The sequence below is a fragment of the Anas platyrhynchos genome, chromosome 4, assembly GCF_047663525.1.
Source record: "Anas platyrhynchos isolate ZD024472 breed Pekin duck chromosome 4, IASCAAS_PekinDuck_T2T, whole genome shotgun sequence".
Lineage (NCBI taxonomy): Eukaryota > Metazoa > Chordata > Aves > Anseriformes > Anatidae > Anas > Anas platyrhynchos.
This window is the reverse complement of record NC_092590.1, coordinates 54,991,772-55,017,406: the sequence shown is the minus strand read 5'-3', so window position 1 is coordinate 55,017,406 and position 25,635 is coordinate 54,991,772. Positions and strand designations below refer to the sequence as shown.

The following is a 25,635-nucleotide window of genomic DNA, read 5'->3' as shown; positions in this document are numbered from 1 at the left end:
AGGCTCATAACTAATTATTTTATTAACATGAATACTACTGTTTGGTATAGTCAGGGATTTCAGTGATTATGTTGTCGTTGAATATGCTTTACTGAATACACAAGTCATACTCACAGGCTGGATGAGTTTGAAGTAGGTGACTCTCAGTAAACCTGTCATAGATTGTATAGTTCATGTAGTGATGATAACATTTCTACCTCATCAGTGAATGCATATTTCTTAATGGAAATAGTATTTTAAATCTTTATAAATAGATCCAACAATCTTTATAAATAGATTCAACAGAATGCCATTTCAGAAGTTATCCATTATTCAGGAAAATACCTGTTAAACACATGCATATGACTTTAAGAAAGTTTTATTTGGACAGTTTTACATAAAAGTAATTGTCTTTTTAAAATCAAAAGAGCTGTTTAATACTATATAAAGCATAAGAGCTAATTCAGTGGTGAAATTAAAGAGTATTTGTCAAATAAAAAGATGACTTAGTCTTCAAAATTGCTTATAACAGCTGTATTTGTTGAAGTTATTCCTTATTTCAAAATAGTCCAGAGACTACAAGAAAAAGGGATTTGTTATGCATTTGCCAATATTATATGAGGAATTGATTATTTGTATCCATGTGCAAAAATGTTTGAATATTTTCAATTAAAAACGTATTTTTTTAATTTCAGCAACGAAATCCTGATGTTCGTCATGTGGATTTGGAGATACTATAGACTTGACAGAAGAAATCTTTATGTTGATACCATTTTTGAAGAAATCACGTAAATGGCTGAAAAGCTTCTGAAATTGCAGTGACCTCAGCACCATACCTTGCTTACTTTAGCTGTAGGCTTCCTGGGCTGTTAGCACTGCTTCTGTTTCTGGAAGAGCATTAGAGTTGCAGACAACAAATTCCATGGCAAAATCAATTTGAAAAGCTACTTGACTTAAAGTCCACTGGAGAATCTGTCTGAGCATATTTACTGCAATTCAGAACTTCAGACTTGAGGGTTAGTTAGGCAAATAAAACTGCCTGAAAATATACAATATACATTTAGTTTTTCAATTTGTGTCCCTTTGCAGTCAGTTTGCACTTGTTTAGTTTCTTTCAAGATATCATTAAAGGTTCTTGGGAGATATTAAGATTAGCTAGGAAGAGTTTGTTCCAGTGGAACCTGCCAACCTTAAACTAATTGTTATATTTCAACTGTGTGATTGTTTCACAGTTCTTCTTTTCTATGAGATAAATTCTTTCAAACAGGCGCTGGCCTTCTCTTAAGTACCATGACCTGGAATCTTTTTGCCACCATTGTGATTACCAACAGCACTTCAGAAAAATCAGGTTTTTCTCCTCGGTGGTGTCAGCTTTATGTGGTTAGCCAGAGTATGTTGAGTTACTGTGAAGAAGTTACTGTGTAGAGACTTCAGTGAATTTCCTCTGTTTAATTTTTTTCCTACTTTTACACTTGTTCTCCGTTTTGTAAATATCTTCAGATGTTATCTGGGAGATATTTATGGTAGTGTTTATTAAAAGTTACCTGGCTTTTTTTTTTTTTTTTTTTTTTTTTTTTTTGCTTTTTATACTTTTAATAGGTGATATTGCCAGAAATGGTCATTGCTAGAAGATGTAAGAAATGTATTTGGAACTAATAACAGTCAAAACTGTGTTAGAAATATTTATAATTAAACAAATGATACATTGTATTTTTTATTTATTTACCTGTAGGCATTATCCATTATCTGAATTCTAAACTGCTTACTTTGTGTTTTTTAAGAATTGACCCTACTTGTTTGGGAAAGGAAAAGAATTTTCAGTGGTCCTCAACAATCCAGAGATAAGTGCCTAGAATTTATAACTCTGAAACTTGCAATTCTAGCACTATACAAGATCAGCTTCAGGGCTTTCTGCAGCAGGCACCCAAGTCATACCAGATTCTTTGAGAACCAGTCATTTAATAGAAGCTATGGTCGTGCACGTTGAAATATAAGTGAAATAACTACATATAAGTAACTCTGAGGAAAATCCTTTATGCACTTTAAAACCTTTCAGTAAAATGAAAATTGCTGATGAGTGAGAGGTGGTAATAAGAACTTCCTAGTGACTCCTCTGCTGAGTAATGACTGACTGACTGAGAGAAGAAATGCTGACATGAAACACAAGTCATCAAAATAATTTATTAAGATTAAATTATAAGCATTGCAGCAAATAATGATTGTGGAGACCAGTATGTCCAGATTTGACTAAAAGCTTTTTAGACTTTTTTTTGGTATTAAATATAATTTACCAGAGAATTATAAAAATTGAAAGTAGCATGCATTTTGACAACTGAAAAGCACTTTGCATGCTGGCCATTTTAGGTAGAATAACATTCCAGAGTTTATTTGAAGATGGGACTTACATGCGGTGATTGTGGGTAAAGGATCTCTTTGGTATCCTTGTCCATAGTTCCTATTCACCAGTGGCTTATTTGTAGTGTATTGGTTTATTGTGGCTGATCCAGAAGGCATCATTTGCCTCTTTTCCCCTATTGTAGAATTAGTATATTTAAGCCTGATGATTAAAAATGCATTTAGTAAAAGAGTTTAAAGGTAATCTGCAAGTGTACTGTATCAAGTAAATATTACTTAAATTTTAAAGTAATTAAGTTTTCAGTCATTTACCTTACATTTTAAATCATTTACCTATCTCCTCGCCCCTCCATGTGAACTTCATCTCAAGTCATTATGCAGTGTGCTGATGTTAGTCTTATTCATGAAGAGCACTGGAATCTGATAAATGCATAACCTCTTTCCTACTGCCTAAAATATCTATGTGGATTTTAAATTTGAATAAATGCTTAACAATTGTTATTGCAGAAATGTTAAAAACTGAAAGAGGAGTAGAACTGGGAAAACCTTCTTAGTGTGGGGCGATAGTCAATGTGATGTAAATGGTTTGTATGCGGGTGTCAGTGATGCCAACAGGATACAAATTTCATAAAGTCTGCCCCATCGCAGGGCAGAAATTTCACAAAGTTAGTAAACACTATATAGATACTGAAGTGTTCCAATATCTTTTTAAAGAGGAGGCATAAGTTTATATCTTTACAGGACCTCTGCTCCAACAGCCTGTAAAAATGTTCTCTTACTCATCAGAGATGTAATTCACATGAATTCTCATCTTAATTTCCTTACCTGAGTCAGAAGTATATTCACCTACACACCTTTTGTTCACATTCCAATAAAAAATTTAGACCTTTCTTTCCTGATTACATTCTTGATTATGTCATTGCAATATGTTAAATTTAAGAACCTAGAACTTGGGTTTAGATACATAATTAATTGTGTAGTTTGAGGACCTGTTTCCATTTTTAAAACTGATCTGGATGGTGGTATACCCCAAAAGGCTGGATGACTGTTTTTGGCAGTTCCTTTTAAGCTTGCCTGTCTTGCATTTGGGTGAAAATATTGATTCATTGAGCCTGTCAGATTGGAAAGGCAAGGTAATTCCAAGTTGTTACATTTTAATATGTATTATAATCTATAGATTGCTTCTAAAAGTTTTGACATTTTTACTATTTTTTTTTCCTTAAAGCTTGAGGTGATGTGGGTCCATACTTAGTTTACTTTTGTTTTAGTGTTTTGGAGGAAAATATTCAAATAATCCATTTACCTGATAGAATCCTCAGAATTGAAGAAAAATTGTAAAGTCTGAAGGAGTGGATTTTTTCTTCACCACAAATACAATTGCATGATGATCCTTTAAGACTGATTTAAAGGTGTGTAGTTAAGGAAAAGGAGTGAGGGTTAGCTAACTGCAGCTATATTCTAGGAAATATTTCAATAAAAATTAGTATGTTAAAATAATTATTTTTGTAGACTGGCATTACAGGTGCTATTTTTTCAAATTGTGTTCAAAGTACTACTGCCCTTTGCTTATTTGTTGTCATATATCATAATTCTGTAAAAATTATGCTTTTAGTATAAAAATTGTTTAAGTGTTTCAATATCCTGAGTGATCATAACATATTTTAAGTCAAAGTTGGCTGGACACTAGTAATATGCTTTCCTACACTCTGTAAGATAAAGATAAAATTCTGAGGTGATTATATTTGCCCCCATGAGTCAATTTCAAGCCTAAATTGTTTATAAACTTTGGAATTCAGTACTTCATGTGGTCCCACCCCTCTGACTTTCTAAAGCATTTGTTAAGCCTGTGGTACAAGTAAATCCTTTAGTGCGCTACAGAGTGTGTTACAGAGACTGCTTTGGGTTCTTGTCTAGGAGGAGCAGGGACTTGGGGAACAGGAGAACATGTTTTAAAAGACATGTTGCATCCTTTTTCTGCTGTGGTTTGTGCTCAAAATGAAGGTTTTTTTAGCCTATGCTTTTCTCAGTCCTTGAATTCCTACTTTTTTTTTTTTTTTTTCTTATTTAATCTCTTACTTGGAAAGGAGGAAGCCATAACATGGAGCTTATGTCTTAATAGCAGGGCTAAATTCTACCCTTGGTCTCTGGATTTTTGTAGTGGCTTCTTGTTCGTTGGTAGTTTACAGCAGTGATCACTGTTCTGAAAGCTTCAAATCACGCTAGCCAAAACTACCGGCGTTCTCTGATCCCAGTAGGCAAAGCTTTTTCATCTGTATCTAGAGATCTGATTTTTGTTGGTCTCCCTTTGACAAGGGGAGAGAACAGGGAAGAGTTTTTGGTATGTTTTGTCTACGTAATACACTGATTGCAATTCTATGTCCTCCTTATTTGTTATCACTTTAGCTGACTTCTATTTTCTGCTTAACAAAGAAAAAATTATACATTATGAAAGTCCCTCTATTAGTGATGAGTGCATCAAATATGGCTTTCCTGCAAAGAGTTTTTGGGCTTTTGTATATCAAAAGGAGTGCTGCAATTTTCAAGAATTCTCAATTAAGTAATCCTTGTGCTAAAGATGATCTAGATGTGTTTCTCACAAAAGAATTCACAGAAGCATATTGTCTAAGACTTGAAAGAAAAGTATTTCATTTGGTCGTCATGTTCTTAAGGCACTTTGGCTTGGCAGAATAGGACAATTGATTAATATTGACTCCTGCACCAGAGCCGAACTTCTGTGCATGCCTAAGGGCTTACACTGCAGAAGTGGGTGTAAAATGAAAATGCACATTCTTCCTAGCTTAAATATTGTGCTGCTTCTGTTCTTAGTGTTAGCTCTGAATAGAGAGAACAACTAACATCTATCTCTTCTGCAGTTTGCCTGCTTAATGTAAATGAGAAGTTGAGATGTACCAAACAGATTTTTTGTAGAGGGGTTGTCTAGCTTTAGTCTTTTTTTTCCTTTCTTGTCAGTGAGACAGAAATAATTAAGATCAAAAGAAAACTGTAGCTGCCTTGCATATAAAAAGAAATAGGAATCCAGGCTTTCAAGCACAATAGTCTGATTTCTGGAAGACGTTCTGAGGAAAATAAAAACTGCCATGTGGTTGTTTGGGCTGTAGAAACTGCAGTCAATCAGTCTGGGTTTTCAGGCTGAAGCAAAAGAATAGAAACTATAACAAAATGTGGTAAAAAAAGAAAAGAATGAAAGGAAGGAAAAACCTAAGATGTTGAGTGTTGGGAATGGGGAGATATCAATACAATCTAGAAAATGTGGCCAGAGGTAAGAAATGATGGTTGGAGAGGGGAGGAGCAATACAAAATAACGTTTGATCAGAATGCCTAGAACAGAGTTTCATTTTTTTTTTTTTTTTAAACAGTATTAAGAAAATTGAGTAATTTCCCTCCATCCCCTACTGTAGTGAAAACTTGTCTTTCTGTAGTGAAAATCAGTGACTCAGTTTATCCGTTGCCTAATCTGGTATTTAGTCTTGCAAATGTGCACCTGTTTGCCCTCTGAAAACTGAAGGGTAAGGGCATAATCTCAGTCTGGATCTTTGTTGAGGAGGAGGTGTGTGTTTGGTGAGTGGAGGTTGAGGAATTTTAATTGTGGAAGTGGTAGCTGGAGTGAATTAAAGACAAAACAAATTGCTTCTTTCAGCCAAAAAGGATTGAAAAACCATACAGAAGTACAGAAAAGAGGGTGGAGTACTGTAAGGACTACAGCATTGTTGCAATGGATTACAACTGTTATTGAATGTTAGTCTGTATTATCAGGTTGCTTAAGTGTCTCTGGATAAGCAAGATTTCCAGTTAAATCATGACATTGTGGGAAGGAATTAAAGAGAAATTTCAATGTGTAATGTAAAGAAGACATGCATTTTATAAAATACCACAGAAAATGAAAAATAGATATGGAGAAAATCATCCTTCTACATTGCACTAGGTTCTTAAGGAAAATTTCTTTTTTTTTTTTTTTTTTTTCTTCTGTGTAAATGAAAAGCACCAATTAAAATAGAAGGTCTTGGTTACTTTTTAGAAGTGTTACACTAACAGTAAGCCTGGTCATATTTTTGTATTATCGGTGTTTGTGGTTCTGTTATGGGGACAAGGAGTCTGTTAAAGTAGCGGAATACAGCTCTACACTCACTTAATCTAAGATAAGTTTGATTATTGTAACCTAAATTTAGACTGTATTTAAACCATTTGAGGTTTTGACCAACTGCTTCAAATCTGAAGACAGAAAAAAAAGCAATGTTGTATAAATGATGTAATATAAAGCTTTTTGGTAAGTTTCTCTTCAAAATAAAGACTGGAAAAGGATTTGAGATGAAATACCTGAAAAGTGTCTAAAGCATTTGGAAAGCTTTTTGGCTATTGCCAAAACTATTAAATCTGAAAGCCAACGGTGAGGGTATTCACTGGTGGCAGAGCTTTCAAAGGGCAATCTCAAAACTGAAATGTGTTTTTCCATGCAGCCTTTTAATCAAATGTATTTTCTACCCCACTTCTTCCCCCTTCCGATGCTTTATGGTGTATTGGCTTTCTCATTCTGTCTTGGTTACTTCAGATTAGTATGGAGAAGTCAGTTTGATTTGTGAGATGTAGATATTTAAGTATTTTGCTGCATATGTTTTCTCCTGTAATTATAATTGAATTTGGTACATCTTGTAAAATGTCTGGAAGCTGTAATTATTCAGTAAAATGTTACATAGCTGGTAAAGGTTGTGCTCTGTTAATTTAAGCTATTTTATGTGTGTTTGGAAGGCAAACAAAGACACTGGCTTTAGGCAGTTAATGGTGACTTGCCGTGTTTTTGAATTCGAAGTGCACAGAGCAGCATTTTATGGATGCAAAACAAAGGTTATATCCATCTATTTTTACTTGTTAAATTGCCTTTGTGTGGTGTGGAGAGTGTGTGCCATTGAATAACGCGTGCTTCGTGAGTGAGCAACCTGCCTAGGGTAACCAAGCGGTATGTATTAATGCTCTGTACTTCAGTGACAACTGAATCCTTTCCACCTGACCCCCAAAGAGTGAAACTCCTTCCCCGGTAGAGTCAATTCTTGGTGCCTGTGTCAGATGCCCAGTGGTGCCATCTCCAATCCAAACCTCCAGTCCTGGCTCAGAGAGACGGCTTGTTCATCCGTGTATAGATAGCCAAGTGTTTCAAATTGCTTCAAGAGGTTGGGTTTATGTGTTAGACTTGTGTATTAACAATAATTTCACAATACCAGCAAAGCTGTCCAAGCCTCTTAAGAAAATGCCAGATATCGTTCACTTGAAATTGGTTAATTAGAAGTTAGCTTAGAGAGGATTTAACATAGTGACTGGTTCACTGAAGTGCCTCTTCATCATTAATGCTGACAAAATCGAGTGAGTCTGGTTATGGAAAAAAAACATTTCTAACTGGGCTGAAATAAAACCTGGACATGGTTATAGAAGGAAATATACAAATGCAAGAAGCCTGGGTGATAAAGTGGAGAAACTTGGAAGAAAGCAGAATATCTGTCTGTATGGGGTTAGACATCAGAATTAAGTTGGTCAAGCACAGTATTTCAGGAAAAATAAGTTCTTCATTTGAAACTTTGATTGATCAAGTTCAGGTTGTTACAAGAGCCGTGTTCTTCAATACATGAAGATAATCATAGAATCATGAAGGTTGGAGAAGGCCTCTGGTCCAGCTGTCCCCATACCACCTCTATCACCCATTAAACCATATCCCTAGTGCTTCAGACACCAGTTTTCTGCATTCAGAAAGAAATCAGGTTAGGGTATGACTTGTCACCCCAGCACAGATCATTATTGGGAGTGTTCCTGAGTTGTGTTCCTTTTAAGAAAAAAATCCCTCCTTCAGTTAGTTCAATAAATAGTCCTCTTGGCTCTTACAGTTACACATCCTGCAAGAAGACTCTTTGGGTTTTCACTCAGGTTACTACTACAGGGCATTTTTGTCAGGTTTAATTAGAATTTTTTGCTGTATTACTGACCCTGTTCCCAGATGGGAACTAAATTTAACGTTAACTTTTCTAATGGGTAACTACTTTGAGTCATTAGCAAGCCTGTTTCTTTCTACTTTTCTACAGACTGCCTTTGTAGTGGCAATTACATCTGCTAGAGTGGGAGGGTTTAAAGTGTCTTTGATAACAAAGGGTCTCCCCTCCACCAAAATTATGTGAAGATTTTTTTTTTCCTGTTGACTCAGGTAATTAATCTGTAGCTACTTGTTTATTTCTTCCTTTATATATCCGCGGTAGGAGCTGCTTTTATGCACCTCAGGTGTTGATGAGTCTTCGGAGAAGTTTTGTATTCATGGGGCAGGTCACTGAGATCTGCTGAGTACTCTGTGGGACTCCACACTGCAACAGGGAGCATTTCTCCCTGGAGGGGTTTTCATACATGAACTTGTTAGATGACTGAGACAGAGCTTTTGATTTAACTAGGTGAGACCACGCTGAAGGCAGCATCTTAAGGATTTACTTGTTTGGAGAGAGGCCACCCTCTCCCTCAAAACCCTGTCTTGCTCACTGCCTGTCTGCCTGCATGGCATACACAGCCAGAATTTTTCCCCCTGCTTTAGAAAAAGGATTTGCCTCCAGATGACGTTCCTTGTGAGGTGAATGAAATGTGGGTCCAGTGCATGAGTGCCATGAGCCACACATAAAGAAGCTGACACTGAAATGAGTTCCTGCGTAACTGGGCTCCCAGGGGCTAGTTTTGCAACTTGAGCCACCTTCTTTTAACAAAAATTTATATCGTGATTTTTATAATATAATAAAATGTTAAAAATGAGCATTTTTAATGCAAATGAAGTAAAACTCTTTCTTACCCATGAAATTTAACAGGTGACTTGGACCTTGGGAGGTCCCCTTCAGGGTTATCCCGGTACTTGAGCAAAGACATAAGTGCCAGCAGCGCTGCTATGCTCCTCTGACTGGACAAACCTTGTAACAGAGCAAAAGCACAGCTAAACTATTGCTTAATTACAACTTTTCTAAGAGAAGTTCAGTGTGTGTGTATATGTGTGTATTGTGTTTCAGAGGGATCAGTGCTATACTGCATTTCTCAGGATCACCTGCAATTATCTGGACTGTGGCTTCGCAGCCCTATGACCTTAAAATATCAGCCCAAGGGGTTAAACTTTTGCAGTATCACAGGGAAACACCAGCACCATGATTTTGTACTGGAATTATCTGGCATCCTTCTCTAAGAGGAGGCACCAGCCTGCAGTTGGGCCGGGCCTGCTCTGCTGGGTGGATGTGTGCTGCTGTACAGGCCGTAATTTCTCTGCAAATCATCTGGAGCTGGGATTTTCTCAACTGGTTAAGAGAACAGGAGATGCTTGTCCAGCACTAAATTTTGAATTAAAATGGGATTGAAACTTCACTGCTTGAAAATCCAGGTCTTAAGGCAGCAAATGGGTACTTTCTGTGAGTGCTCTATCTGACCAGTGCATCAATAAATAAATGTTGTCATGTTTTGAGGCAGGAATGATTTATATGATATTTATACTTGAATTCTTCATGATCTTCCCCTGCGCTTGCCAGCACTTCATACCAAACAAGCATTTAATGAAAAAGACCACTGCTCTAGCCCTTTGTATAAATCTAAATGTAAAGCAAATCCATACTTAGAGCCCTTTGTATAAATCCAAATGTAAAGCAAATTTATACTTAGAGCCGACTGTGGCTGCTGCCACGCTGATGTACCAGTGTGCACGGAGAAAGAGACAGACGGGTTAACCAGAGACCAACTTTTATTGTGCATTGTTAATGCAACAGAACAAATGGAACTGGAGGTATGTAGTAATAAAACCAATATTCAAATTAGGATTAACACCTGAAATAGTAAACTGTAGGTAACAAATGTCTTTATAATTAAAAAATATTGACTGTTTAAAAAATTCTCTAAGATTTTTATATTTTTTAAAAGAAATGTGTGTTGCCACATAGAAAACAATTCACACATCCTATAGAAATTGTCACAAAAACCTTACTAGTCTATATTACACTATGCACTTTTTTGTACAATATCTGGTAAAGGTCTATCCCTAACCTGTACTTACTCTACACAGTACAATCATCATTAGAAAGTATTCATAGAATTAACTACACCATAACAATAAAAATATCGGGATTAATGGTTTTTTAATCACAGTTTCTCCACAAATATTTGTCATAGAAAATATAGCGAAGGCATGTTGGCACAGATGGGCGTGCGGTACTGCTACACAAAGTTTGAGAGAAGGCAGATACATAAATGACAGTAAGATTAAAGAGTATGGAAGGATAAGACAAGGATCTATCCTCCTGGGACTTGCTGGAGTGACATGACAGATAGCAGCTTCCTTCTGCTGCCAGCCTGCTGCCTGCATCCAGCTCGGAGAAGGGATGTGCTGACTTACAAAGCACGGTGCTTAAATATGGATATCTCGCTGTGCGAGGGCTTACAGGCTATCTATTATTTCGGGTCCCGTAGCGTTATACCTAACATCTTGTGGATACATAGATGCTTCGATCTGCATGGATTCATAATGCCTCGTGAATAAGCTAATTGGAACAAGTAGTTGTGAAAGGGTCTTTAAACAAACGGGGTGGGTGAGGAGTCAAGTGGCCATGATGGCAGTTAAAAACAAGAGAGATGCTGCTGTGGTCTATTATTGTTAAAAAACAAGCATGAACAAAAAAAGAGATGAGCTCCTGTCTTCTGATGCCTGTCTGTGACTACTATTCATGTCACTAGTGATTGCACAGAAGCAGCTGAGGGCAAAATTTTGTTCATAAAGAACGGTCCAAACCTGCCAAGCCATTTCTAGTGCTAAAGTGGCTTTCAGGATGAAACTATACATTTGGTTATTTTGCACAATATGAGAGCACAGGATTGTGAGCGGTACCAGGACGCTGGTTACACTTCTTACACTAAAAATAAAGCTAGACTTACAAGTTATTTGCAAAATCTTTAGGTTATTAAGTGAGAGAGGTCTGTCCAGTCCAGTAACTCTGTTCTGCGACTATTAAAAATGAAGCATCTGTGTTTTTAATCTCATATGCTTAACCATTTGAAAGGAACCATCACAATGTTTACAAAAATACAGCATGATACATATCGCTGTGGACAAATTTACAGCATAATGTTGACTCGCACGCTCTGACATGTTTTACCAAGTAGTTCTGGCAAGTGTCACCACATTAAACATATACCAGCAAGACTTACACCATCTGAGCAATGTAACATCTTCTATTATAGTTCTCTTAAAAAAAAAAAAAAAAAGTGTTAAGTTCAACACGGAAAAGCTACTAAAGGATATCTGTACTGTGACATTTTTATACACTGAGTGTCTTCCCCCTCGGCCACCGCACACCACTGACTGGTCAAAGAGAGTCACCTCCTGCCTGCACGAGGGATGCTGCCCTGACCCCCTTGGCCCGGGAAGGAGCAGTGTGACCAAACTGCTTGTTCTCTGATAAATCGGTTCGTCTGGGTCAAATAAATGCCTTTCGACCCCCTTTTAAAAATTAGCAAAATGAAAACGAGCTGAGAGGTACTGGGCATTTAAGGGCCTAAAGCATATCCTGGCTGAGCATGGCTCTGTCTACTGTGGCTGGAGCCATGCGCCGTTCATGGCAGCAGGCAAAGGGGAGGCAGACAGCAGGGAGAAATGGTGGTGTGGGTGAGCTGGCATTTGAGAGGCTGCCCCAGTCCTTCATCCATGGACAGGCACGGGCTGGGTGCTTCCCCCCCTGCCCGGTGTGCGGGGAGGAGGTCGGGAAGGAGAGGAGGATGGCAGAAGGAGCAATTAGTAGCTTCTCTAACGGTGTGCATGGGGCAGGGAGGAAAGCTGGGGAGCATGAGATACACGTTCAGCAGAATCAACACTGATGAGGTAGCACTAAAGGTGATCGCAAGCGGAGTGGATTTTCTTTCCCAAAACCGGTGCCCTGTCCCTGCCGGCCGGGGAGCGTTGCTTCAAGGAGAGCTGGGCCAGGTGGTTGTGGTGAACACCAGCACCAGCCTGAGCAACTGGCCAGGGCACGGAGATTGAAACACCCTGACGCTGAAAGGAAAGGGTATTGTTTCTTTGGCATTACGTATTTCTGGAGTGCGTCAATTTGGAGGGACAAGGGACTCCCAAGCCTTTGAAAGTAAATGTTTTTAATGGGTGGATTATTTTTCTGTTGAGCTGGCATCTGCTTCCCATGTTGCACTCTGCTGTAAATTGGCTTCTGCTCTAACACACGTCCTTTTTTTACAGCTTAGTCTGGATCCCAGGTTTACTTTTCTTACAACAAAATGCTAAATTAGGCTTTTCTAACTCAACCCCTCCCTGAATGCACCACTGAGCATCTGACTATTGAGACCAGCACATTGCCTCATCTATTTCAAGGAATGGATATAAAACACAAATGAAAGCAAAAACAAGAAAAGGCAATTTAAAACCTCTAAAGCTACATAATATGGCTGCAGAATAGCAACAGACAAAGCAAAACCTGTCTTCCGAAATGGCGATTTGTTTTTAGCAATCTTTTTTTTAATGAAAACTGTCATGATCAACTCTAATCCCTTAGAAATCTAGATAAATATAGTGTCTATCCGATACACAAAGCAATTTTTATCTATTAGAAGTGCCTGTTATTGTTCTGGGTCTTTGAAGGATTCTGTTGCTGATGAGTGCTGATGTTTTATCCAGGAAGCTTAATTTCCTGGCATAGCTGGCTAAAGGAAGTCCCTGAATTTTCCATCTCGTGTGGTATTTTAAGGTAGCATTTATAATTATACTGCTTGCTGTTAAGAAATGAGCATTTTTTGGTTTTGGTCACATGCATGCGGACTCATTCTTACATCTCCTACTCAGGAAAAGCAAATAGTACCCGGTTGTTCTGTCTGAGGGTCCAGACCTGGGCTTGTTACCAATGGGCAGACAAGATGGTAGCTGTTGTTTCTTTTGAAACTTGTACAATTTTTAAATGATCTTTCCTCTAGAACTAAATGGAATGAACTGCAGCTTCCCCTTGGGGGTGCTATGAAGGGTTTGCAAATTATAGGCACTGAGAAGTCCCATAGGGCAGGTCTTGAAATGGATTTCTTTCTGTAAACGGGGACATGGTAGGATGGAGAAGCTGAAATGTATGCAGTATGTGTTCAAACATGCTTTGGACTCTTAAATGACTTCAGGGTAAGTATGCTTAACAAATAGTCTCTTCTAAATTAACTGCTTGCTACTGTTGCATGAGTTTCCTCTCACTGCTGTCAATCGCCAGATCCGTCTTGCATACCTCTATTGAAAACTTCGTCCTGTGATCCTGGATGGTCAGTCCCTTCATAGTATGAGTTCCCATTGTGAAGGAAAGTCCCCACCGCACGCCCTTGCCGAGCGTGTCCTACTGCATCACTGAAGACCTTGTTTATTTGCTCTTCGGATGGCATCCACCAGTCAGGGTTGGAAGTACAATGCATTCTAATGAACTCTGCAGGAAAACAGGCAAGGATACAAAAAACAGCTTGTCTTGGCAGCACCTGGTATTGCCCAGACATCAAAAGCTCATGGGAAAAAAGAAACAGGGGCACCATTGTTCTACTGAAACGGAGGTAAAGCCTTATGGGAAATGCCATGATAATGCCAGTTGGAGCTATCGTACTTCGGCACAAGTGTGCTTCTCCACATGCAGTGTCTGCTCTTATACCTGAGGGGATCTGCAGAGAAAACCCCTTCTTGCAGAAAGAAAAAGAATTACTTCTAAGTAACACTTATGATTCAGCACCTACAATACATGCAAAAGTTAAAACGAACTGGGATGTATTTCATTGAAGTCTGTTTTGTATGTGTGTGTGTGCCTTAACGTGGTTAATTTCACGGACTTTCATCATCTCCCTCTGCTGACTGCTTGAACATCTGCAGGTTGCAGCAGCCCATGACCTGCTTGAAAACGTCACTCCCGTGACTTCAGTTCAGTTCTGCTTTCTGTTTGGAGTATCTTTCATTTTAAGTCTTGCTCCTTCCATCTCTTGGAATCTAACACTTACTTTTCAGAGATTAAACCGGCCTTAGAAATGGGTGAGATGAGAGTGCTAGTCTGGGGAGCCATGCAATAGTTTTCAGTGTGTGAGAAAGTGAATCGTACTGCAAGTAATTTGGCCGTTTAAGTAGCTGCTGCTACAAACAGCTATTTGTATGTGATGATTAGCTTTTAAAATTTCTGTTCAGATTCCCTGACATGCAATGGCTACACTTGCAGAAGGCACCTTACCAGTTCTGGAGTTTTAACTGCTAGGTGGATCTCCAATAGGTGCACTTGGACATAGAAACATCCAAATACAATTTTAAATGTGAGGGTACCTTATTAAATATATTGGATACACAGTATCTTATATGGAAACACAGCTTCTTATTTGTTCTGTAACATTAGTTATTCCCTCACGCTGTATTGTGTCTCCCAGGATATTTTTAAATTCCATTTTCTCCTGTTGACAAGCCAACGGCACAGTAAGTGGCACAAGGTAACTTCATTACTGTTACATCATCTTGAGACCAGGGAAAGCTGTGCTTTTACATGAGTTACTGTGCCTGCAAGGTATCTCATCTGTTGGACAATTAGGATGTGATTTTTGCATAGCTCTTCCAGCAGTGTGTCTGCAAAAGTGATAGCTATCTTGGTTTTAAATTCATTTCCCTTAAAATCCACATAGGCAACAGTAATTCCTAGTTACGTTCACAAGAGGCTTCAGACTGGCATTTTTCTCAAAGAAATGGTCACTATGTGAAGGAGTAATCTGATAATTTACCTACGCCAGGCTGTTTTAAAGCTGGTTCCAGGCATCGGTCAATTGTAGGAATACACTGAAAGTGTTTACAGATGTTTAATCTGCTCTGAGAAAGTAGCAGTTTGTTTGTCCTGCTGTGGCATGAAGGCATCACTGGACATGCTGGGAATTAATTGCATTACCTGGGCTTGCAAATGGGTAGGTGTCAGTGGCTAACTCTTGGCCCTGTAGAAAGCTGTCATCTTCCCAGTGTTCCCACCCACACGCAAGCGTCCAAAGGGACAGCTGTCTCTGTGGCTTTCTTAACTATACTGAGTGTTTTGGCTTCCTGTTAAAGCTTCTGAAAATTAAGGCAATTGTCTTTTCTCTTTCTCTAATGAACACTTCACACCTTCAGTCTGTCTAGTGCCCCCAAAAGGCAAGTAGTTATATGCATATGCTCATCTACGGATGGAATAACTGTTAGTCTTAGTAGGACAAATGGGTACGAAAGAGGAAGAAAAGGGTATTAACTCTCTGTTTGTGCCCAAATCATTAGATGAAAAGTAAGGCCATTTAGTAAATAGTAGTCAGCCCTTTGGCCTTCCATTTCCAGGAGACCTTCTGAGACTCTGAATGTGGCTCCAGACCTTTGTGCAGCTTGCTGTGCAATGGACTTGCCCTTCTATTGGGCTCTGATGGAGGATAAGGTCTGGCAGAGTATTCTACAATAGTTGTAGTATATGAAGAGCACCTTTGCCTAATTTGTCTGTATGTAAAAACTGAGTTCATTACCTCGTTACATCAATGTGCTACAATTAAATGTATGATCTGCTTGGCCTTGTTGAATTTTTTCTAACCCAAATGGGAAGAGGCTCCATCTTATGTATAACCACTTTGGATTCCTGTTAAATGACTAAGAATATTATTGCCGGCTGTTGAAAATTTAGCAATTTACACTGCATTGATTAGGAAAACAGTCTTGAAGTCAGTCCAATCTAAATTTTATGTATGTGCTCATAGAGCGCTATAAATTAACTGCAGAAATGATAAGCAGCTGCATTTATGAAATGCAGACACTGATACTACAAAAATGTTTCAACTGGGCTTTAAAAAGTCCTGTTTTTGTATGTTTCATTATAAAGTAACAGGTCTTAAAAATGTAGAAAACCAAAGTATGAACTGCCACTGCGGAAAATTCTTCCCAACGTAGGTCCCTTCTCTGTATTGTCCAACATCCTCTCTCTTTGACATTGTGAAATACTTGCAAAACTCCCCTCCTATTGAGGCCAAACATGAGGGAAAGTGATTCCCTAACTTTTGCAGTTGATGTTGCATCAGCATTCCAAAGAAGAAGTTAAATCCTTGACACTGCATTTCTGTACACTTTGTATCTAACTAACCTGTAGATGTTCTTGACCCTATAAAAAGTTCAAACCTACTCTGAATCTTGGTAAGGTTTTGACTTCAATAATGTACTGTAGCCTTGAGCACTAACTACACGTTTGGCTAAAAAATATTCTTTTTGTTAATTTTGCTGTATATCAGTGTCAAAGAATGCCCTGTTGTTTTACTATAAAATAAGGCAACCAGGACTGTCTGATTTTCCTTTCAAGTACCTTGGTGTCATGCAGCTTGTATTTGTCTCCTCTCCTTAAATAAGCAGCCCTGTTTTTTTCCCATTCAAATATCTATATACATATACATAATACATACATATATGAATGTATGTATTAAAAAAAATGGGGAGGGTTTCTGGCTGCTTGCCACCTGTCTCTGAAACCCCGTCTAGGTCTGCAACTGTCAGCCGAACACTTCTACTGAGCCAGAGCCAATGTGGTGAAATGAGATCACATATGGTGGACACTGAGCGAAAGGATGCAGTACCTCTGAGACATGTTACTTTTACGGGATCCAGAGGACGTCTTTCAGGACCTGTCTCTCCTGACTGCACTGACCTTTTCCTTTTCCCAAGGCCGCATGAGTACTTAAGCTCATCGGTTGTGAAAACAAATCTGATGAGATATCGAAGGAGTCGCCGTCCGTCTTTCTTGGAAGAGTTTACAGCCTCATCCCACTGTTTACTAGTGATGTAGACAGGATAGTTGTTCAGCAACTGCTTGCTCCCCTGGAAAAATGAAATATTTCCACTGCTTATTTTACAAGGCAAACAGGTAAAATGTCATTTGCAATAAATAAATATGCATTTTAACTAGCTGAGATGCTGACAGTGAAACACACACCGTGGTGAACAAAAACTGCCTTTTCTAAGTACTTTTAAAATTAGATTTCCATTTTCTACAACTACAACTTGGCGAGGTGCAAGGCACACATTTTGAGAGATGGCCATTGATAATCTGCACTTTAACAAGTAGGTTAAAAAGTGTTAAGAACTAGTGACTGGATATGCTATTCAGATATAACCTTTCTTCTTAATATGTTAAAATGCATAAAAAGGGTCTTTGAAGAGCATGATCAAATGGATCACTTCATACCACCTGACAGCTTACTTCAGAGGTGGCTCTATTTTTATAATAAATTTATTACTTCTGTAGTGCACACCTGAAATCTGACAGCAGTTATGTTACTGTGAAAAGTATAAAGAAAATAAATAAAGCAACTACGAAAACTAAAAGCTTCATTACTATTAATGAATGCCATATTAACTCAAATTACAGCTTTACGGAAATGCCACCATGTCAGCTGGAAAGAAATTTTGCTTTTAACCTTTGTAATTTGTGTGCTTCAATATTCCAACGTCAAATGAATGCTGCAGGACTAATTATGGGAATTCCTGTAATCCACACACATTTATAAGCCCTCTCATTCAGTTGTACCTAAACTGTATTACTTGAGTTCTTGCTGCCTATAAAATAGTTCAGGATTAGTTGATTAATAAAAGATGGTATTGTTAATAGCATCTTCTATTGAAAATACTGTTAACTTGCTTGTTAACAAGTAAATAAAGCATACAAATAACCCAAACCACACACTCCTAGACACTCATCCACTTGTACAGCTACACCTGTTTATCAAAGCATGCAGATCTGGAGGCCCAATTAGTGCAAGCTTCATATAGCACTCAGCTTAGGTAGGGGTTCACAAGAAATGAGAAAAACCTGTGTCTGAGGTTCAACAGAGGCAATCACCTGCTTGCTGCGCTTGTGGCCAACTGTTGCAAATTTATCCTCCTTGCTTTTGCATCTCTTGATATCTGAAAACTATTTTAAGGACTTCCCTCGCCTCCTTTCATATGTTTATAAAAGTGTGCTGGGAGGCAGCTTAGGAGCATCTTTGAAGGTATTTGCTTTTATTTTCTTTTGCAAATTTGATGAATACGCAGAAGGTTGAATTTAGTGAAGACTGTGATGAGGGAGAGTCTATTTGTATGAATTGGGACATTGGCATCTCCCAATGTAGGGGAGCACTGCTGGGAGCTCAGCCTACATGATAGGGTGCTGCTTGTTCACCTTGGTGCAAACCCAACAGCCTTGGTGCAAACTGCTGCAAAGTCACCTGCAAGCAAACCCAAAACTCAACAATGGAAGCCACAACATAAAGGGGGAGAAGGGCTTTGTTGTTCTGATGGCCAAAGATCTCAACCCAGTGGGAGCTGACACTAATACTTCCTTGGCTTTTTCCATCAGAGATGCAATGCACAGGACCACCTGATCCCCATGTTGATATATATATATATATATATGCATATTTAGCAGCTTGCTCAACATCCCTTTTATATGAATCTAACTATTTTCCAACCAAGAACCTTTCTTACTGGTACTGGTGGGAAGTACGAGCTGCAGCTAACTGTGGGTATTGCCTTGCTGTTGAGCCTGAGAGGCAGAAGCAGCGCAACGCAAGTCATCGTCCAGGCTTGCTCACGTGTCTTAGGGTTGGATGCTCATCTGTGGCTTTGCTAAGCAGCACGTTATCCTAAAAGCTACCGTTTAACTGCATTGCACTGATGGAAATATGGTCTTCCAAGCCTAGCGCAGAAAGGCCTGACATCTAAATTTCATGAGAGCTCACATTACTATTAACTATGGAGAAGGTAATAAATTTTGCCTAATTTCCTCAGACCAAATTTTATTACACTTCTCTCTTATTCCCACTGAAATTTAGGATATTTTTCTTCATTCTTCTCTAAAGGCTTGATATAGTGTTATGATACTCTGTTAAACAATTACTGCGCTCCTGCTACGGATACACTTTCATTACTTTGTGCGAAAGTAAAGCACTTCTGGGCAAAAGATCCTTGGTAAATATATGATGCAGTTTGGTGCGTCCAGCAGTCATTACACTAAACAAACAGAAAACCTTCCAGAAATGAAATAAGCAGATCCTGGAGGAAGAGCCACAGTAAAAATGCGTTCGTGCTTGTATTTGTACATGATTAAATTTATGAATAAAAGATTAGCATCTATGTGTTTAATTGAATAAAAAATTCTGTCACATCATGACAAGCTATTCCATGTGGGGCATTACAAAGCAGCCTTACTTTTACAGTGCTGGAAAATTTCAGTTAAGCAGAAGAGCATTAAAAAAGGAACATGAAATATTGGAATATATTTGAGTGATAACAGCTAATGATATATAACCATTATATACATCAATTTGCATGGGGTAAAAACTGAATGGAGAAGCAAACCGATGCAAAGCCTGAACTGCTGCAAAGCATCTTCAGCAAAATGATGGGATATTGGACTATGCGAGGCTTGCATGACATATAATTTATATGAGGAGCAATAGGAGGTCAGACTAGACTTTTGTCTTCCCTCCTATGGTTTTGTTAGCGTGAATGTTGGGTACTGACAAGTACAGATTATATATATGAAAGCATGCATAACGAGATCCTGAAATATAGATGGTCTCAACTAGAAAAGTCTCAACAAAACCACTTCATCTGAGGCATTTTTACATGCCTAGATAGAAACATATTGGAGGAAAATTAACATGAGTTACATTAGAGCTGATACCTACATCTATACGTCTATTTTCTAGAGGAGAGGACTTGAATTTTCTTTTTTTTTTTCACTGCAGCACTTTCAAAAGGAACATAATTGCAAAATTCCTAATATCTACATTAAGCACAAACTAGCCAAGACACAACATGTTGCTTGGGATACTTTCTGAAAAGAAAAGTGTGCTCCAAAGACTTTCCGAAGTCTTATAATGGTTGTGGTGGTAAAACCACAAAGAGAAATAAGGTGCATTTCAGAGCTCAGGGATGCATTTGACAACAGAAGGCTCTGTGGGAAGGTGTATGAAGCCTCACTTTTTTTTTTTTACAAAGCAGATTTCCCCTCTCCATGCTGTCCAAGCCCAGCGTTCAACTTAACGCTCTCCAGTTCCTCCCTCTCCTACGTCTGGCAGTTCCTTGGCTCCACAGGATGAACGCCCTGTGTGCAGCCACCCTACACCTTCCTACTCTCTGGGCAAAGGGGAGACTACAATGGGCTCCATGCTTCCAGCTACATTTTTCACCAACCCAGCCCTAGCCTGAAGTCCACCTATGACCCATCAGTGATGCTCCAGAAGCAAGGGGAGAGAAAAATTATCCGTGCAAGTGCAGTGGATGCAAATGAAGGGAGTTATGCACTGCTCACTAAGTCATCCTATATTACAGTAGTGATGACGCTTTTCCATTTTGGGGATTACTGTAGCTAAGAATGACAGTTTAATAAAAGATTTTACATATTTTACTACTACATGTATTCTTCCAGTACCTCCTGATTTATTTGCCTACAGGTTTTCAATGAATTTTCAAACACAAGGATATGTAGCTTGTCTTTGCTGCATACTACCTCAGTCGGATGGTCTGCTGGCTGCGGTACCAGAAGTTGGTTGTGATGCTGAAGTACAGTCTTCAGATAATCTAAAACAGTCTGGCAGGGCACTGCATGAAACAAATTGCAATTACTGTATATTAGCTAGCTAGCACAAAATAGAACAACAATATTAAATCAAGCAGTGTTTTTCAGGATCTGTGTACTTCTGTGAGATTTATTTCAAATAGGAAATATACCTCATTTTGATTTGTGCTGTCATTTCATTCAATAAATACACAACAGATGCCGCATTTCCTACGTTGAGATTTCTGACATTGCTTTTATTTTCTGCCCAGTAGTTTTCAAAGGCTTTCTCTGGTTTGAAATTATAATTATTACAAATATAAATTAGGTCAGCAGTAATGATAATAACAAAAATCTGTAAATACTGTAAACAGGCCAAACCATACAAGGGAGAAAACATTCCTTGGACCTAAATCATGCGCTGATTAACATGTAAATATGCTCATATATTTTAGAAACTACAGTCTGATTAACTATACTGAGCAGATTTAATGATTCATATACTTTAATTTCTTTTCCCACCCTCCTCCCAAATTTGTTATAAAACTAGGTGTTACGCAAATTGCTTTCGCTCTCTTTCCTGCATCCTTCCCTCTTTTCATCCCCATTGCTCTCATCCATTTCAGTGGTGGTACCAATATCTCATTGCCTTCTGCTGAGGTGATAGGTTAATTAGGGATGATTCAATTATGGGTCTCTCTTAAACAGATGCTGCCACATCCCTGATTAACTCTGGAGTATTTTTGAGATACAGTGCTTTTCTCCTGAGCCTGAAACACAGTAGGAGAATTAAACAGATATTAACCCAACATTAAGACTGGCTTTTCCAAGACTAAATAAGCATCATTTTTAAGGTACCTTCTCAGACTTATTTTGTGTGTTTTGTTTCAGTAAAGTATTCAGAGATAATGTTAGCTTCAAATAAATATCCAGAAAAATTATCTAGTGTTCCTTCTTTTTCTATTTATTCATTGGTTTTTGGTCTTTACACCTGTAAAATCTGGCATTTAGGGCTTTGTCTTAAGCTGGCAATCTAAAAGCAAGCACTTGAATCACTGAAAAAGTATTAAGGCAGGCTTTACAGTGGTCTTCCCCCAGTACTTTGCACTATTCTCTGAGCACTCAACTGGACAGTAACTACGCCCCTGCCTAGGCACCTTCTCTGCTTTGAACATGGACAAAGCAGCGTTATGTTCAGTAGTTTGCATACAGAACCTATGCAGAGTGCCTCACATGGGTAACAAATTCCTACAGTGTTTCATCATGTGCTATGTATCTGTAAAGACGAGCAATCAATGTACTTACCCCTGTTTCATTTGACATACTGTACTGTGCCATGTGAGTTTATGGACTTTATGTTGGACAAAGTTAGCATTTCCAGAGACTTGTACCCGCTTAATATATCTGGTGTAGATGCTTCACTGCTTATTGCTAGACCACTGGTGTAGGTGCTATGCTGAAGTATACAAGCAGGAGAGTGTAGATGCTTTTTTTTCTTAGGGAAAAAAAGGCTTTTTTAAGTGTCATCAGATGGCTTTAGAAAATGCTTCGATTTTGAAAAAGTCAGAAGGGCAATCAAGCTTAACAGTCTCACCAACCTGTTCTGTATCCGTCTTGTAACGAGAGTTGTGTATTTAGCATATAGCAGCAATCAAAAAATTCAGTACAAGTTCTTGAGTGGAATATAGGAGAAAAACATGTAAACCACAGCTAGTTTTAGTACACTAAATATTCTTCAGAGGGTGTTGCAAGAAAGTGTTTGGATTCTTTTTCCCCAATTTCATACAGAAGAAAGGTTACGGAGGAAGAAGAAAAAAATTCTTCTTTTGCCCCTGTGTATGGGCAGAAAGATGAGACACTGTCCGGAGACCCTTTCTTTACATTTTGTTCAGCAAAATCAAGTCCCTACTGTCCTATACCAAGTGACTTGCCTGAAGAGCTATATAAACCAGTACTGAAACCCTACAGAAAATAAAATGCTGACTGAGGACATCATAAGCTGGTGAATAGGAGAAAGTTCCTTTTAGTGACCTGAATTCTTAGCATGAAGTTGGAGGTGTCCTAGTAGCCTGCATGTAAGTGCAAAAGGAAACTGTGCCCTACTCAAAATACACCACTTTTGTATGTGTTTGCTGTATGATGTGCACAAAATTAAAATTAGCCTGGGAATGCCCATGTTACTTTGTGATTAAGTGATTAATCACAAAGATGTTACTTTGTGATTAAATCTCAAAGATTTGTCCTGGGTAACTTCACAATCCATCTGACAGGGTCAGCAAAAACTCCCATTCAAGTGGAAGTTACTGCAGGCATCTCCTGTGAGACCCTGGGATGTTCTGGGAGGTGACAGTGAGGATGGAAAGGGCCAGGATGGGTGATTGCATTACTGCCTGAAAGAAAAGATGCTTGGACTTGGAGGAAAGCTGAGTGACACTCGGGAAACTTGAGATACTTGAGAAGAATCCTGTTCCTGCTGCCCTAAATGTGTCCCTTTTTGTTTAGCACGTGCATTTTGCACATACAGCCAAAAGCATCACTGCTACCTGGGAGTTTCAGGTCCTCACGAAGCTGGGTTCAAAACAGCCTGTGAAGTTTGCACTTGCCTTTCCAGCTGCCTCTATTAGCAAGAGTCCCTGTTGATAACGTGATGATTGTCAGCCATACTCGGTCCCTATTACCTGAATAATGTGTCAAAAATTTCTAGTTTTTAGGAACTGATCTCACAGCAGGGTACCATTTTACTCACAAAAAGTAATTTCACTGCAGACTATTCAAAGATAGATTTACACTTGTTCTTCCAAATGAATGGGGCACAACTGAGAAAGGAAAATACACAGGTAAATATCCAACTCGTTGTGTCCCTGGCCCAAGAAATACAGCTATGCAGCTCTCCTTTAACCATATGCTGCTGATACAAGGCTTTCTCATTGCTGGTGAGAAATGCGAAGGCGCTAAGAGCTGACTGAAGCTTATAAACACTCTTATCTTCACAAAAGCAGTAACATTTCAAGCACAAAACCGTATGATTTTGTTATCATTCTGATGGCTGGAGTCCTTTGAGCACTTTTGACTTGTAACACCATCACACATCACACCGTCTGCTCTTGGTGCAAACAACGCCAGCCTTTCAAACACCAGATGCTACTTGCAAAGCCAGGGTTCTTGGCCAGCCTTATTAACCAGCCCCAGAAGGAAGCCCCAAAGAGGGCAGTGCAAGGCCCAAGAGTCAAAAATTCCATTTTGCTTCTGCGTCCTATTTAGGGCTCTACAAATATTCTCTTTGCCAAGAGGTAAGAACAGTTTCCTGCAAACCCCACAGTAAGTTCAACTCTGTAAGAGCCTGTGGCTCCCAACTGTATGAATAATCACTTAAACCTGCCTGCTTATTCATTTTGTATTTATTTTACTTTGATGTGGTCTCTAGAGAGTTAACAGGATCACAACCTGGAGAGCTGATTCTCTGCATGCTTACGCATGTACTCACTATCAGTGACATTACCAACAGGGCTCTCTGCTTACTGTAACCAATGCGAAAGATGCTAATGTGGAAATAACAGTTGCTTGCTATGATTTAGTAGAAAGCCTGAGGGGAGGCAGCGATTTTCCTGCCCATTAGGAAGAAATTCCCGTGGCCTTTACTTCCTCTGAGTGACTCAGAAAAGATGCTGAGAGTGGCAAAGCAACCTGGCCTGCAGGGAGGGACAAAGGAGCGGGATCTTTGGGTAAGCTCAACAGCGAGAAGGAGGTGCTGGGGAGTACTTAGTATGCCGGGGAAAGTTGCCCATGCTAAGATGCTGAGCAGTGACTAAGCAGGACATGCTTAGAGGTGGCAGGGCTTCATTGTTAATTGATCAAAGTTACGAGACCTTATTGTTATTCTGGGCAGAAAACTTTGTTTGCGAATGTTGTAACAGCGGTCCTTTGGCACAGCTTGTCACGGCTTTCTCTGCGGAATATCCTAATTTCTAATAAAGCGTTGACTGGTGTGTCGGCCACCGGCTGTGCTGCGTACAAAAGGCAGGGTTACAAAATCCCTACACCACCCATGGGTTTGTACACCAAAGGCCACACCAGCCCTTTGGCTGCCCTGAGCATCAGTATCCAGCTGGGAACCCACCACGGCTTCCAAAAGCCTTTCCCAGCATCCATTTCCCAGTGGCTGAAATGAAGCCAATATTCAATATTTAGTAGTAATATTGAATATTTGGTGACATTGCTCTGTGTTAAATGCACAGCGTTCAGATGGGTCTGTAACCCATCATCTTCCTCACTCTGTTACCTCTGCACTGCCTGCAAACTCTCAGTAATGATTGTAAGTTTTCTTCCAGGACACTGATGAAACCATTAAAAACACAGGCTACAAACAGTTTCGCAAAGAATTGCTCTATAAATTCATCTGCCTCATGGCAATTTCCCAGTTACAAATGTGTTTGCATTTTTTAAAATCGCTCCTTGTTACATAATGCTAAGTAACACCCTGAAGAACTGCAATATCCTCATCAGCCAAACTTTTCATCTCATCAAAACCATTTGGCAGGATCTTGACTGGTACCAACTCCATTATTCTCTTTTAATTCTCTGTCAGTTGAATCAGGAATCAGTTGTGCAATTATTTTGCCTGGGATCAGCATCAGGCCAGCAAGCCTATGATCATCCCAGTTATCTCATGTATCCTTTTAAAAAATACATTATAGAGCATTTGCAAAAATAAATT

At 39.0% G+C, this 25,635-nt stretch overlaps 2 protein-coding genes across 4 annotated transcripts in view; one reads left to right on the top strand and one right to left on the bottom strand.

The window, feature by feature from the left end:
• The window catches only part of SLC30A9 (solute carrier family 30 member 9), a 38,795-nt gene extending 31,741 nt beyond the window's left edge, over positions 1 to 7,054 (top strand). For both annotated transcript variants that reach the window (XM_038178939.2, XM_038178938.2), the window contains exon 18: positions 675 to 7,054. In XM_038178939.2, coding sequence (XP_038034867.1) covers positions 675 to 719 — 45 coding nt within the window. In that variant the 3' untranslated portion in view covers positions 720 to 7,054. The remainder of the gene's footprint in view (positions 1 to 674) is intronic.
• Positions 7,055 to 10,069: 3,015 nt separating this feature from the next.
• BEND4 (BEN domain containing 4) overlaps positions 10,070 to 25,635 on the bottom strand; it is a 30,994-nt gene continuing 15,428 nt past the window's right edge. Inside the window, exons 3-5 of one of the 2 annotated variants that reach the window (XM_038178940.2) lie at positions 20,874 to 20,965; positions 16,957 to 17,197; positions 10,070 to 13,796 (exon numbers count right to left, since the gene is read on the bottom strand). In XM_038178940.2, the coding sequence (XP_038034868.1) occupies positions 13,579 to 13,796; positions 16,957 to 17,197; positions 20,874 to 20,965 (551 nt within the window). In that variant the 3' untranslated portion in view covers positions 10,070 to 13,578. The remainder of the gene's footprint in view (positions 13,797 to 16,956; positions 17,198 to 20,873; positions 20,966 to 25,635) is intronic. The other variant, XM_038178941.2, reaches the window with a different exon arrangement.